Source organism: Bufo bufo, chromosome 4, assembly GCF_905171765.1.
Source record: "Bufo bufo chromosome 4, aBufBuf1.1, whole genome shotgun sequence".
Taxonomy (NCBI): Eukaryota; Metazoa; Chordata; class Amphibia; order Anura; family Bufonidae; genus Bufo; species Bufo bufo.
Window position 1 is genome coordinate 168,722,737 of NC_053392.1, and position 14,065 is coordinate 168,736,801.

The 14,065-nt window shown below is 43.9% G+C and overlaps 1 protein-coding gene across 1 annotated transcript in view; it reads right to left on the reverse strand.

Moving 5' to 3' along the window:
- MINDY4B (MINDY family member 4B) overlaps window positions 1-14,065 on the reverse strand; it is a 66,814-nt gene that overhangs the window by 15,059 nt on the left and 37,690 nt on the right. The window contains exons 6-7 of the mRNA XM_040431047.1: window positions 8,246-8,340; window positions 5,908-6,073 (exon numbers count right to left, since the gene is read on the reverse strand). Coding sequence (XP_040286981.1) covers window positions 5,908-6,073; window positions 8,246-8,340 — 261 coding nt within the window. The remainder of the gene's footprint in view (window positions 1-5,907; window positions 6,074-8,245; window positions 8,341-14,065) is intronic.

The following is a 14,065-nucleotide window of genomic DNA, read 5'->3' on the forward strand; positions in this document are numbered from 1 at the left end:
GGACAGTCCATGGGGCAGCCACAGCGGATCGCGGACCCACTCACTTTAATGGGTCCGCGATCCGGCCGTTCCGCAAAAAGATAGGACATGTTCTATCTTTTTGCGGAACGGAAGTACGGGACGAAACCCCACGGAAGCACTCCGTAATGCTTCCGTAGGGTTCCGTTTCGTGCTTCCTGTTCCGCACCATTCCGCATCTCTGGATTTGGGGACCCATTGAAGTGAATGGGTCCGCATCCGTGATGCGGAAGGCCCACGGAACGGCACCCGTGTATTGCGGATCCGCAAAACGGCAACGGGGCGTACACGTTCGTGTGCAAGAAGCCTAAAGCCTCATGCACACGTCGGTGGAACACGGACCGTGAGATATCGGCCTGGATTCCTGCTGAGAGCAGGAGTGCACGGCGTCGTTGGTTGCTATGACGCCGTGCGCTTCGTGACGCCGCTGATGTACAGTAATACACTCGTATGATCTACACGAGTGTATTACTGCACAGCAGCGGAGCAACCAATGACGCCGTGCGCTCCTGGACTCAGCAGGAATCCACGCCGGTATCTCACGGTCCGTGTTCCACGGACGTGTGCATGAGGCTTAATACTGTACATTTTAGAAAAATACTCTGCACGCAAAGACACTTTGGTTCTATATAATGGCATTCAGTATTCTATATACATTACAGGACCCCGGGAACTTTAAGTGGTCCTGGGAAAAAAAAACTAAAACTGGCCCCATGTTATAGGTGGTCCAAACTGACAGAAGGTGGGGTAACACAAGTAGACAGGGCTAACACATGTCGACGGGGACAACAGAAGTATGTGGAGCCCGCAATAATGTAGTGCAGAACAACAGGCTGCCCCAGCAGGACCAAATACCACAGTGCAGCACAAAATACTGCCACCCGTGCCACATTATAAAAAAACTGCATCATCATCCTGAGGATGGCAATACAATTGAATCCAGGAGGGCATCTTCGGCCACTGGCCAAGTGCATAAGTGCCTGATGCGCCTACATTAATTAATGCTGAGAGCATCAGATCTTTATGTCCCTGGCTGGTGGCCATTAGGAGGGCTCAGGCAGCCCCTGGGTCTTAACCCTCCAGGAAATTTCCCTGTAGGGTCTGAGGCCATTTCACCCCTGCTTCTTATCCTTAAAGGGGTTGTGCAAGAATGCAGGTTTTTTGGCAAACCCCCCCACTTGGCAAGACTGTTAAAGGAAAGATGACTTACCTGTTGCCCGCTGAGTTCACTCACTGTAAACATCCGGTGTGACATCGCCGCAGCCAATAACTCGCCGCGATGGAGACCGGATGCCCTTGTGTCATCTGACATCACAGGCCGGGGGGAGAAGGAGCAGGGAGCCGATGCTGGGAAGCAGGTAAATCATCTTTCCTTTACAGGTCTGGCCAATTTTCTCACAACCCCTTTAAGTATTGGTTAATAATGTTTTTATTGGAATAATCTAGAATTGTGCCTTTATCTACATATTGGTCTTAAAACTCATTATGGTGCCCCTTGTGTTTTTTTTTTTATTCCATTCTCAGGAAGGGGAATCAAAGGATTACCAAGTGACAACCATGAAATTCTTTAATTGCAAATCTTGATTTAGGATTATTTTTTAAATCGCTCAAATAGAAAATGACTCAATTTTGGGGGAGATTTATCAAAATGGGTGCAAAGTACAGCTGGCTTAGGCTACTTTCACATTAGCGTTTTTAGCAGATCCGTCATGGATCTGCAAAAACGCTTTCATTACAATAATACAACCGCATGTATCCATCATGAACGGATCCGGTTGTATTATGTCTTCTATAGCCATGACGGATCCGTCCTGAACACCATTGAAAGTCAATAGGGGACGGATCCATTTTCTATTGTGTCAGAGAAAACAGATCCGTCCCCACTGACTTACATTGTGTGTCAGGACGGATCCGTCTTGCTCCGCACCACATCGCAGACAGAAAAATGCTGCTTACAGCGTTTTTCTGCCCGTGTTGGGGACGCAACCAAATGGAACGGAATGCATTTTGGAACGTTCAGTTTTGTCCCCATTGACAATGAATGGGGACAAAACTGAAGCGTTTTCTTCCGCTATTGAGATCCTATGACGGATCTCAATAGCGGAACTGAAAACGCTAGTGTGAAAGTAGCCTTAGTTGCCCATAGCAACCAACTGGATTAAACCTTTCATTTTCCAGAAGAGCTCTGAAAAATAACAGGTGACATTATATTGGTTGCTATGGGAAAGTACGTCACTTTTCCTTAGCACCAGTCTTGGTAAATCTCCCTAATCTTTGTAATATACTTCCATTGATGATAAGAGGCACGGGAGATGCAGTCTGGAGAGTGGGCACTTTGGTTGTCTATGGCGTGCAGCCATATGACAACATCGTTAGCGGTACACTTTAAGTATATATTTGTGTCATTGACCTGTAACACCCCAGAGTTGTGTCACTACACGCCTCTACCCCGCTACTGTCTTCTAAGAGCTTTTATATTGTCATCAGATATAATTTGTATTATGTCTCCACAAATGTGCATCTAAACCATGTTAAATGTAATTTTTTCCTTGTAATTTTACAGGTCCACCAGCAGGTGGCAGCATCATTGGTAGAGATATTTTTATTGTTATGGCAGTTCAGAGTGGAACAATCCTGTTCTATTCTGCCCCCTGCTGAAGAGAAGTGGAGGATTCCATCTTTCTGCAGCAAGACAGAAAAAACTGTTAGATCCAGTTTCTAGTTTCCCCTGCATAGGGAAGACAGCAAGGACCAAGTCTCGTTCTGAGACTCGATCAAATTCCCAGTCTGAGCCCTGCAGCTCAACTGGATGAAAAGAAGCCGAAAGTTGCAGACAACCTCCAGTTCCAGGAAGAAAGCATCCCCTGAGAATATAACTGTGAGTCAAGTCCAGAGACCTAGGAGAAGCCATTCCCCCTCAGCTAGTCTGTCCCCACAAAGCAGAAGGTACAGTTCAAAGCAGAAGCATTTATTCCTGCCAATGATTGCCAAAACCTGCTGGGATCAAAGACCAAAGCTGCATACTGTTTGGATACAAGTTATCTTCATTAAAGAAAAGTTTGAACTTCATCTAAAGGTCTGGACATCATTTCTGCTGCAAAATTCCTCTATTACTCCTCCTATCACTACACTCAAATTTATTGCAAGTGAGCCAGGAGTCCGGCCGTACCCAGGTAGAAGACACCGTTGACACAATTATCACTACCCTACAGAGACACTGTAGGCCATTACACCACTCTGGCATTCTTAATCTGGGACGTGCGTTATAACATCTTGGAAGGGCCCTGGGATAGTACCCTGCGCACGCTGCAATTGGTGTCACGACAAATACAGAACATTAAACAACCCGTACCTGGCCACTGCAGACCCAACTTAGTTGGTTTACATCCATGAACTGCTACATCTACTAATTGCCCAAATTGGCTCTTCACTGAAATGTTTGTTGAAATGGGAATCTGTCACCCGTTTTATGTTGCCCTATCTGCCAAGTGCAGACGTCTCCAGTGCGTGCTGAAAAGTCCTGATAGTCATAAGCTCCTGGCTCTCCCTGCCCACTTGCAGCTGATTTTCCGTTTTTTTTTCCTACTGTCATGAGCGGCACGTCGGTGGAGAGAGCCCTGAGCTCATGACTATCAGGACTCATTGGCATGTGCCGGAGCTGTTCAATATAAGATGTTTGCAAAGCAGCAGGAGCAATTCAAGAAAATGACCCAGTTTTTTGCTCAGGGGATCTGGACTCTAGATCACTTGTTCATGTTTAAAACTGCTGTAGAAAAATAAAGGCAGTGGTCTGATTGGTTGCTAAGGGCTCTTTCACACTTACGTTGTCCGGATCCGGCGTGTACTCCATTTGCCGGAATTACACGCCGGATCCGGAAAAACGCAAGTGAACTGAAAGCATTTGAAGACGGATCCGTCTTCAAAATGCGTTCAGTGTTACTATGGCAGCCAGGACGCTATTAAAGTCCTGGCTGCCATAGTAGGAGCGGGGAGCGGGGGAGCAGTATACTTACAGTCCGTGCGGCTCCCGGGGCGCTCCAGAATGACGTCAGAGCGCCCTATGCGCATGGATGACGTGTCCATGCGACACGTCATCCATGAGCGTGGGGCGCCCTGACGTCAATCTGAAGCGCCCCGGGAGCCGCACGGACTGTAAGTACACTGCTCCCCACTACACTTTACCACGGCAAACAGGACTTTAGTGTCCTGGCAGCCATGATAACCATTCATAAAAAGCTAAACGTCGGATCCGGCAATGCGCCGAAACGACGTTTAGCTTAAGGCCCGATCCGGATTAATGCCTTTCAATGGGCATTAATTCCGGATCCGGCCTTGCGGCAAGTGTTCAGGATTTTTGGCCGGAGCAAAAAGCGCAGCATGCTGCAGTATTTTCTCCGGCCAAAAAAATTTCCGTTCCGGAACTGAAGGCATCCTGATGCATCCTGAACGGATTTCTCTCCATTCAGAATGCATGGGGATAATCCTGATCAGGATTCTTCCGGCATAGAGCCCCGACGACGGAACTCTATGCCGGAAAAAAAGAACGCAAGTGTGAAAGAGCCCTAAGACCTGTTCTTGACTAGGTTACATAAATGGCAATATGGTCCTGAATTACGGACTTTAAAAGTTTCTACTAACCAGTCTGCTGTAATCTGTTAAAGCGTTTAATTCCCCTGCAGCACCTCCACAGGAGACTTGAGGCATTACACAGTTTCCAATAAAAACAATGGATTGTCTGTGTCATGCGCAGATCTTCTGGATCCTGCATAGCAAGTCTTGGGCTAATAGGAAATTTCTGGATGAAGGACCCCCTTCTATGTACTAAGAATTTACTGGGGTGTTTGATAATGAGTTTTCTAAACCAGTAATGCCATTGCAGATCATGAGACAGATTTATCAATAGTGTCCTAAATTTACACGCTGATGAACTAAATGGTAACACGCACTGGGGGAGATTTATCAAAACTGGTGTATAGGAAAACTGGCTTAGTTTCCCATAGCAACCTATCAGATTCCACCTTATATTTTTCAAAGCTCGTTTGGAAAATGAAAGGTGGAATCTGATTGGTTCCTATGAACAACTAAGGCTACTTTCGCATTAGCGTTTTTTGCGGATCCGTCATGGATCTGCAAAAACGCTTCCATTACAATAATACAACCGCATGTATCCGTCATTAACGGATCCGGTTGTATTATGTCTTCTAGAGTCATGACGGATCCGTCATGAACACCATTGAAAGTCAGATCCGTTTTCTATTGTGCCAGATTGTGTCAGAGAAAACGGATCCGTCCCCATTGACTTACATTGTGTGCCAGGACGGATCCGTTTGCCTCCGCTTCGTCAGGCGGACACCAAAACGCTGCAGGCAGCGTTTGGTGTCCTCCTCCAGAGCGGAATGGAGACTGATCGGAGACAAACTGATACATTCTGAGCGGATCCTTTTCGATTCAGAACGCATTAGGACAAAACTGATCCGTTTTGGACCACTTGTGAGAGCCCTGAACGGATCACAAACGGAAAGCCAAAACGCGAGTGTGAAATTAGCCTAACTCAGTTTTCCCTTAAATCTGGTGTATTTTACGACCCACATCCCCCTTTTAGACCCTTTTCAAAATGTTCTAGTATAGAGGTCAGCAACCTGTAAAATTACAATTCCCAGCATGCACATATGCTTGGCTGTTCTTGAAATTGTCACAGAATTGAATAGAGCATGCTGGGAGTTGTAGTTTAACAGCTGGAGCACTGCTGCAAGACATAAACGGCTGGATGTGATTTAGCAGACACTATTTTTGGTGCAGTTTGAGCCTGAATTCTGGCCCAGTTTGCTCATCTGTCGTCTTATGCAGCGCTGGATAATGAAGAATATTAGAGGTGTCGCTCTTACATACTCTTTCTGTAAAGTTATCTGTTTTATAATCAGGGCTCTCTGTAAAGTATGTATCACTGGTGATGAGGCAGATTGTGGCTCTCTTCATTTCTCCTGTTGTCCAAAGGATATCCACAATAGATGCTGCCAGGGCCCTTTCTTGCTGTTTTTGGCTTACGTCTGATAAACTAATAAAAAAAACACACACGTTAAAGTCATTTATAGTGAAATGTTACATGTACATTATTGTGTCAGCATGTACATGTATGACCTACAATACCACCAAGCAAAACAGATCAGATTTCTTGGGATGTTTTCACACACAGAGGTTTTCGAAAACACTGTAGTTTTAGTGGGAATTTTTCATGTTTTTTTTAAACCGAAATCAGGAAAGGAAAAGGGAATATAAAAGGACTTCTCCATCCTGCTGGATCTGCTTGAGGCTTTGGCTCAAAAAACGCATAAAAAAAACTGCAGTGCTATTTTTTAAAAAATACTGCGTGTGAACCCATCATGTAAGGGACAGGTCTTATTTGTAAGAAAGTTCCCCTAAAAATAAGCTGGTTATAAACTGTCCCCCATCTATCACCTGGCAGAAAGTGTACAATTCCCCAGCAGCTCCAATACAGGAGATGATAAACAAAAAATGCAAAAAACATTGAAATAAAAAACACTCTTTGTAGACATGTTCGACTTTGGTTAGTAGTCAGTGCTATTCCCAAACAAGAAATGCCCAAGTATTGACTCAGAACAATGTAATAGGGTGTAAAGCAAGGGCTTTAATTGGTTCTTCCCCTTTAGTATCATGCAGTTATTTAGTGATGTCTATACCTGGCCGCATTTCTGCAGTATGAGGTAACTGTACGTGCGTACTAACCTTCAGGTAAGGCTAGGAGGGGCCAGGAGAGGAGAAAAAACTTAGGGGGACATTTACCAAGACCAGCGATTTAGACGTTGGTCTTCGTCGCTCCTGCGCTGGCGGTTCATCTGCCTAAGTTATGTAGAGGCTAGCGCCTCCACCGCCATCCTAAATCTAAAACAGGCATAGTGAATGATAAATGAGACGACTCTCCCTTTTCCCTGCCCAAGTCACGCTCCCTTTTTTAGACCTGACGTGAGCGGAGTAAAAGGAGAAAAATGTCGCAGATTGCGGGGGAAATAACCTTTATGCTGCAATCATTGACAGATATATGCCAAAAAGTGGCGTATATCTGTTTGTAAATGACCCCCTTAGTTTTGGAACAGAGAATGATGTCTCCATTGAAGACATCAGGTTATGGCCTCTTTCACACGACCGTGTGTCCCTCGTGGCCGTATTGCGGCCCGCATATGGCGGGTCCGCAATACACGGGGCACCGGCCGCGTGCATTTCGCATCACGGATGTGGACCCATTCACTTAAATGGGTCCGCAAATCCGGAGATGCGGTGCGGAACAGAACGGAACCACAGAACGGAAGCACTGCGGAGTGCTTCTGTGGGGTTCCGTTCCGCAAAAAGTTAGAACTTGTTCCATCTTTCTGCGTAACGGAGGGATCGCGGAACCTATTCAAGTGAATAGGGTCGCGATCCACATGCGGCTGGCCCACGGTCGGTGCCCGTGCATTGCGGACCGCAAATTGTGGTTCGTAGCACAGCCAAGGGGAATACACGTTCTTGTGAAAGAGGCCTAATATGTCTTACTACCATCACCTCTCTTTGTATCTTATTGGCATCAGTCGAGTGCCATGTTCGGCACTGGTTGATGGAGGTGGCCAATTTGTTGGTGACTATCGGTGACTGTTACTTTACTTAAAGGGGTTGTCTCACTTGAGCAAATGGTATTTATCATGTAGAGAAAGTTATAACAAGGCAGTTGCTAATGTATAGTGATTGTCCATATTGTCTCCTTTACTGGTTTGATGCATTTTTCCATCTCATTATCTCATTTAATCCTTGTATATATTTGTATAGACATTTATCTTTTGTCAAAGTTTAGTAAACTCTCTTTTTGCACCTGTAGTCTTGTTAAGTCTAGTTTTTCCCGAACTTCTGATCTCACCATAAACTTAAATTTCTAATAAACAAAGTTATTCTTGTTTCACTAGGAATGACAAAAATACTATTAAAATATTAGGGAAACTTTAGAGGAATAACATTATAGTTTATCAGATGTAGTTCAGATACTGTAGGTGTGATGTAAGAAATCATCAAAAAGGTTGTTTTGAAGGACACCCTGAAATGTACATCTATTATCACAAATAATATCACCTTGGAATAATGTTCTGTTTGCTGTGTGTCTTTATGTCAAACGCACATTGCCATTTATAAATCAAGCGCATATATTCTAGTTATGCTATTCTCTTCCCACTTATTGTATTACCTCTTTTTTGATGTGTAGTCATGCTTATTCTTTGTAAACAGCAGGTACTTAATGATGTTCGCTTGTATCACCAGTTGAATGGCTCTTGTTCCACCCTTTAAAATATACATACCTATTATTATTATTATTATTATTATTATTATTATTATTATTATTATAGTTTTTTTTACTACACATGATAAAACATAAAAAATCAATACATTTTTATACATTTTTTCCTCTACCATAAATATCATATCATGGCAGGAAAGTGTAGCTCATACATGAGATATAGACTAATATAAGCTGGCTTCGTAGCAATCGGTAGTGAATGCAGCCTCTAGACTTATAACTAGCTATTCCATTAAATAACACAAACTAAGCACCACTGAAGCACAAAGTACTAAGTAACCTATTCAAACAAATGGAGATTAAAATTGGTCAGTTTTTTTAATCAATTTTTCAGTTCCTCTGATGGAATAGAAATACTAAAAACAAAATGCTGATCTGAACTTATCCTAACACTGTAATTTTATGTCTCCTGCTATGTATTGTATATTTTAAATGCAGCGACCCCCTGAGGAGCCAGTTTAGAGAATAGGAATGTAGTGGCTCTGATTAAGTTTTGTGTCACTGTGTGTTTCCTCAGGACATTGCTCCTTGGGGATCGGTGAAGTGGAATTATTGAATTGGAAAATGGGGCCAGAGTTAAACTTAACAAAGTCTTTTTCACTAAGTGCAACGTAGAACTTGAAATACATACAGTAGTTTTTTAGTGAAGTTCGTCTCTGGCACCAGCAAGGATATGGAGGCAAGTTTGTTGGCGGTGATTCAGTAATTGTTTGGTGATGGGTGGCTTGAATGTAATCCCTCACCTTACAGCAGTGTCTGTAGATACTGAGGTAGCAGTTCACTCTGCTGTCTGGAATCTCAAGTCTTCACTTAAGGGAAATTTGGGTATTTCTCCTTGAAGGATCTGTAACAGGAGCACTGCAGATTGCTTCCTCTCCTCTCTGTCTCTGAACAGGAACTCCCTCTCTTGGCAGGGAGCAGGACCAGCCCACTCCTACCAAGAAGGGAAGAACATGGTGATTACCCTGTTCCTACCAGCCTTTGCCAACCTTTCCTTTGTAGTAGTGATGACCAGGAAACAAACAATACAACGCATCACATAACAATATGGACAATTTTTAGTACCCCCAGGCCTGGGGTACTTCATAATCAAGACTTTGGGAGAAGCCTACAGACACCTAACAGCCCTACTTGCTCATACCATTAGAATGTTAACAGTTAAAGAAGGCCATTTGTACAATTTACTGGGGGTGGAGTGAGTTGAGTTCATTTTAATGGGGTTCTCTGGGAATTAAGAAAATGAAAATACTTAAATATTACTTCATTATAAACATATTCCCAAATACCTTACATTTGTTATAATGGCTTGTTTTGACTAGGGAGCAATGATTAGGAGAAACAAAATGGCCACTATCCTGTCAGAATACACAAAACTTGTCCTAATCACACAGCAGGGCAAGTTACTTCACAGCACTGAGGTAAAGAGCTGCCTCATCCTCCTCTCTGCTCTGCTTGTCAGGGATTATGATCCTGAATACAGATGATAAGATCTTTAGCTGAATCTCTGTAGTAATGGAGTTCATGAGCAGATGTGGATAAATAAGCAGCAGCACTCGTATGCAGTCTCTATTATCACAGCCCCACATTACCACTGTCTGTCTTGTCCATCCTCTCTGTACTTCATGTCTCCTGATGAACTGCATTCCCACAGAGATTCAGCTAAATATCGTATTAAACTGTATTTAGGATCATAATCCCTGACAAGCAGAGAAGAGAGGAGGATGAGGCAGCTCTTTATCTCAGTGTTGTGAAGTAACTTGTCCTGTTGTGTGATTAGGACAGGTTTTGTGTATACTGACAGGACGGCAGCCATTTTGTTTCTCCTAATCATTGCTCCCTAGACAAAATGAGCCATTATAACTAATGAAAGGTATTTGGGGGTATATTTATAATAAAGTAATATATGCATATTTTCATTTTCTTAACCACTTCCCATCTGGGCCATTTGCCCCTTTCCTGACCAGGCCTAATTTTGCAAATCTGACATATCTCATTTTATGTGGTAATAATGTCACGGCGGACAGGATATAAGATACACAGATAACTAAAAAAACAAGTTTTCTAGGCGAGAAGCTGGGGATAAGGTCACCTCCTAGCAAATCCCTAACAGCTCTCCCTATTCTGCTTTGCCCACATTCAGACCCTAATGGTGGGAATAATGTGTACTCGTGCCTGGGTGTCTTGGCTGAGGATGGGGAAAATCCTCAGCCGTGCGCTGCCATATACTGTAGGCCTACTCGGCCAGGAGAACAGGATAGGGAGCAGGTCACCTCCTACAGTGTCCCTACCCTGACCCTAACTCCTAACTGCATGGGCCGACCTTAAAGGTAGGAGGACCCATGCGCAGGAACCTCGGATCCCTAACTCACCCTCCGTCCGGTCCCTGCGCTAAGAGTCAGGGTAAGACGACCTACTCCTCCTAGGCACGGAGGAGCAGGAGTCTCAATGGCCAAGCTGTTGGGAAAAGGGGAACTCATACAGCCTTACGGGAATGACAGGCGAACGATTAGTTCCACCAACCTGTCACAGCCTTGCTGACTGGATCCCTGCGCAAACAGGAATCCAGAACCGTAAGCTGCACCAAACACATAGAAAGGTCCCAACAGAACATAACATACAACATCAACACACAGCAGACATAAACATAAGGACAATATCTTTATGACCACAGGGGTGGCTCTCACTGGCAGATAGTAACACAGGAGGCTGCTCCAGCAAGCGTGGCTGAAACAACCCACAGAGCCATGCTAACAGTGAGGCTATATAGGCCAGGAAGCCACACCCCACAGTCGGACACACCCAGTGACACACACACACACTGGGAAGGAAGTTAACCCTTCCAACACCCGGGAAGGGAAAACACAACATTAAAGGGAAAGTGTCCAACAGTAGCAAGCCACTGTGGTTGTTGCCGCTGGCCACGACATGGGTGGCAACCGTGTCCTGGGGAATAGCCCGGAGGCCGGGACACTGCCACCACATGTACAGACAGCCAAACGTTGCCACGGGCAACCACAGTGTAGGAAAAGTGTCAGTGCACACAACACACTACACAGAGTGCACACAGACAAACAACACAGTGAACACAATACACACACACCTAACATAGGGGTTGCTAGGTGCAACCGCATGCACAGCAGGAAAGCTGCCACAAGCAAGCGTTGTCAGCGGCAAACACAGGTGAGGCAAATACCACTGCCCTGACCTGTGATTGACAACAAAACCAAACCGCTGACAATCGCATGCGGTTGAAGAGTCACGGTCATAGCCATGGCCGTGACACTGGGCTGAGAATACCCTAGAATCCCTGAGATGGTGAAAGGGGAAAAGGGGCAGCCTGCTCCCTCAGAACCAGGAGGGGACAGACAACACTCAAACAGCCTAGACAGCAAACCAAAGAAATCAGAAACCAACTTATCTTATCTGAGCAGGAAAAGCCAATCCTTCACTCCACAGCCTGATAGAAGCTATAACCCGCACGGAACACTGGGAGAGGAGTAATTTAAACCAACGACCCCACCCAGTGCACATGAAGGGAGGCGGATCTAGCACGAATCCAAAACAAATGACTAGACACGTGCTGCTAATCTGGCAGACCTCCGTACATAGTCTGAGCAGGGCATAACAAATAACTTTGGAACGCCTTTACTTCTCCAAGTCATTCAGAGATTGTTTTCTCGTGACACATTGTACTTCATGATAGTCATAAATTTGAGTCAATATATTTCACCTTTATTTATAAAAAAATCCCAAATTTACCAAAAATTTTGAAAAATTCGCAATTTTCTAAATTTACATTTCTCTGCTTTTAAAACAGAAAAAGATACCTCATAAAATATTTATTACTTAACATTCCCCATATGTCTACTTTATGTTGGCATCATTTGGGAAATTTCATTTTATTTTTTTAGGATGTTAGAAGGCTTAGAAGTTTAGAAGCAATTCTTCAAATTTCTAAGAAAATTGCCAAAACCCACTTTTTAAGGACCAGTTCAGGTCTGAAGTCACTTTGTGGGGCCTACATAGTGGATACCCCCATAAATGACCCCATTGTAGAAACTACACCTCTCAAGTTACTTAAAACCGATTTTACAAACTTTGTTAACCCTTTAGGCGTTCCACAAGAATTAAAGGAAAATGGAGATCAAATTTTCACATTTCACTTTTTTGGCAGAGTTTCCATTTTAATCCAAATTTTTCTTTAACACATCGATGGTTAACAGCCAATCAAAACTCAATATTTATTACCCAGATTCTGCGGTTTACAGAAACACCCCACATGTGGTCATAAACTGCTGTATGGGCACACGGCAGGGCGCAGAAGAAAAGGAACTCCACATGGTTTTTAGATGCCATGTCCCATTTGAAGCCCCCCTGATGCACCCTTACAGTGGAAACTCCCAAGAAGTGATCCCATTTTGGAAACTAGGGGATATGGTGCCAGTTTTATTGGTACTATTTTTGGGTACATATGATTTTTTGATCATTCATTATAACACTTTATGGGGCAAGGTGACCAAAAAATTGGTTGTTTTAGCACAGTTTTTATTTATTTATTTTTACAGTGCTGACCTGAGGGGTTCGGTCAAGTGACATTTTTATAGAGCAGATTGTTACGGACGTGGCGATACCTAATATGTATACTTTTTCTTATTTATTTAAGTTTTACACAATAATAGCATTTTTGAACCAAAAAATTATGTTTTAATGTGTCCATGTTCTGAGAGCTATAGTTTTTATTTTTTTAAGAGATTTTCTTATGTAGGGGCTCATTTTTTGTGGGATGAGGTGACAGTTTTATTGGTACCATTTTGTGGGACATACGCCTTTTTGATCACTTGGTGTTGCACTTTTTGTGATGTAAGGTGACAAAAATGGCTTTTTTTGACAGTTATTTATTTTACTTTTTTATGGTGTTTATCGGACTGGGTTGATTATGTGATATATTCATAGAGCCGACCGTCACGGACGCGGCAATACCAAACATGTATATTTTATTTTTTCTATTTAAAAAAAATTATTTATTCCTTACTTGGGGAATTTTTTTTTTACATGTGAAACCTTTTTTTTTTTTTTTTTTAACACTCTATTTTTATTTTAGTTTTTTTACACTTTTCGTCCCCCATAAGGTCATACAAGACCTCTGGGGGACATTTACTTCACTTTTTCTTTTTTTTTTCACTGTTGATTTCTCCTGTAACTGGGGCTGACATAGTAGCCCAGTTACAGAAAAAATACACCACCTCCCAGAGAGGCTGTACAGCGCAATACAGCGCTGTACAGCCTCAGTGCAGGGCTGATCAAGGTCTCTGAAAGACCTCACACAGCTCTTGCACTTTCCGGTCCCGGCGATCACATGACCACCAGGCCGGAACAGGAAGCGCATAGCGCTTCCTGCTCTGCATACACAGCGATCGGCGAGCGCTGTGTAGGCAGTGATCCAGAAGGCAGGGACACCTGGGCACTGTCCCTGCCTTCTCTCTGGGTTGCCCTGCTGTCACTGACAGCGGACAACCCGATCAGCAGCTACACAATTAGCGTGCCGGAGGTGGCACTAAGAGCCCTCTCTGCAGGCACCCGCATCCTGGAAAAGGTCTATGGCAGGGATGGCCAACCTGCGGCTCTCCAGCTGTTGCAAAACTACAATTCCCACCATGCCCTGCTGTAGGCTGACAGTTGTAAACAGTCTGGGAATGCTGGGAGTTGTAG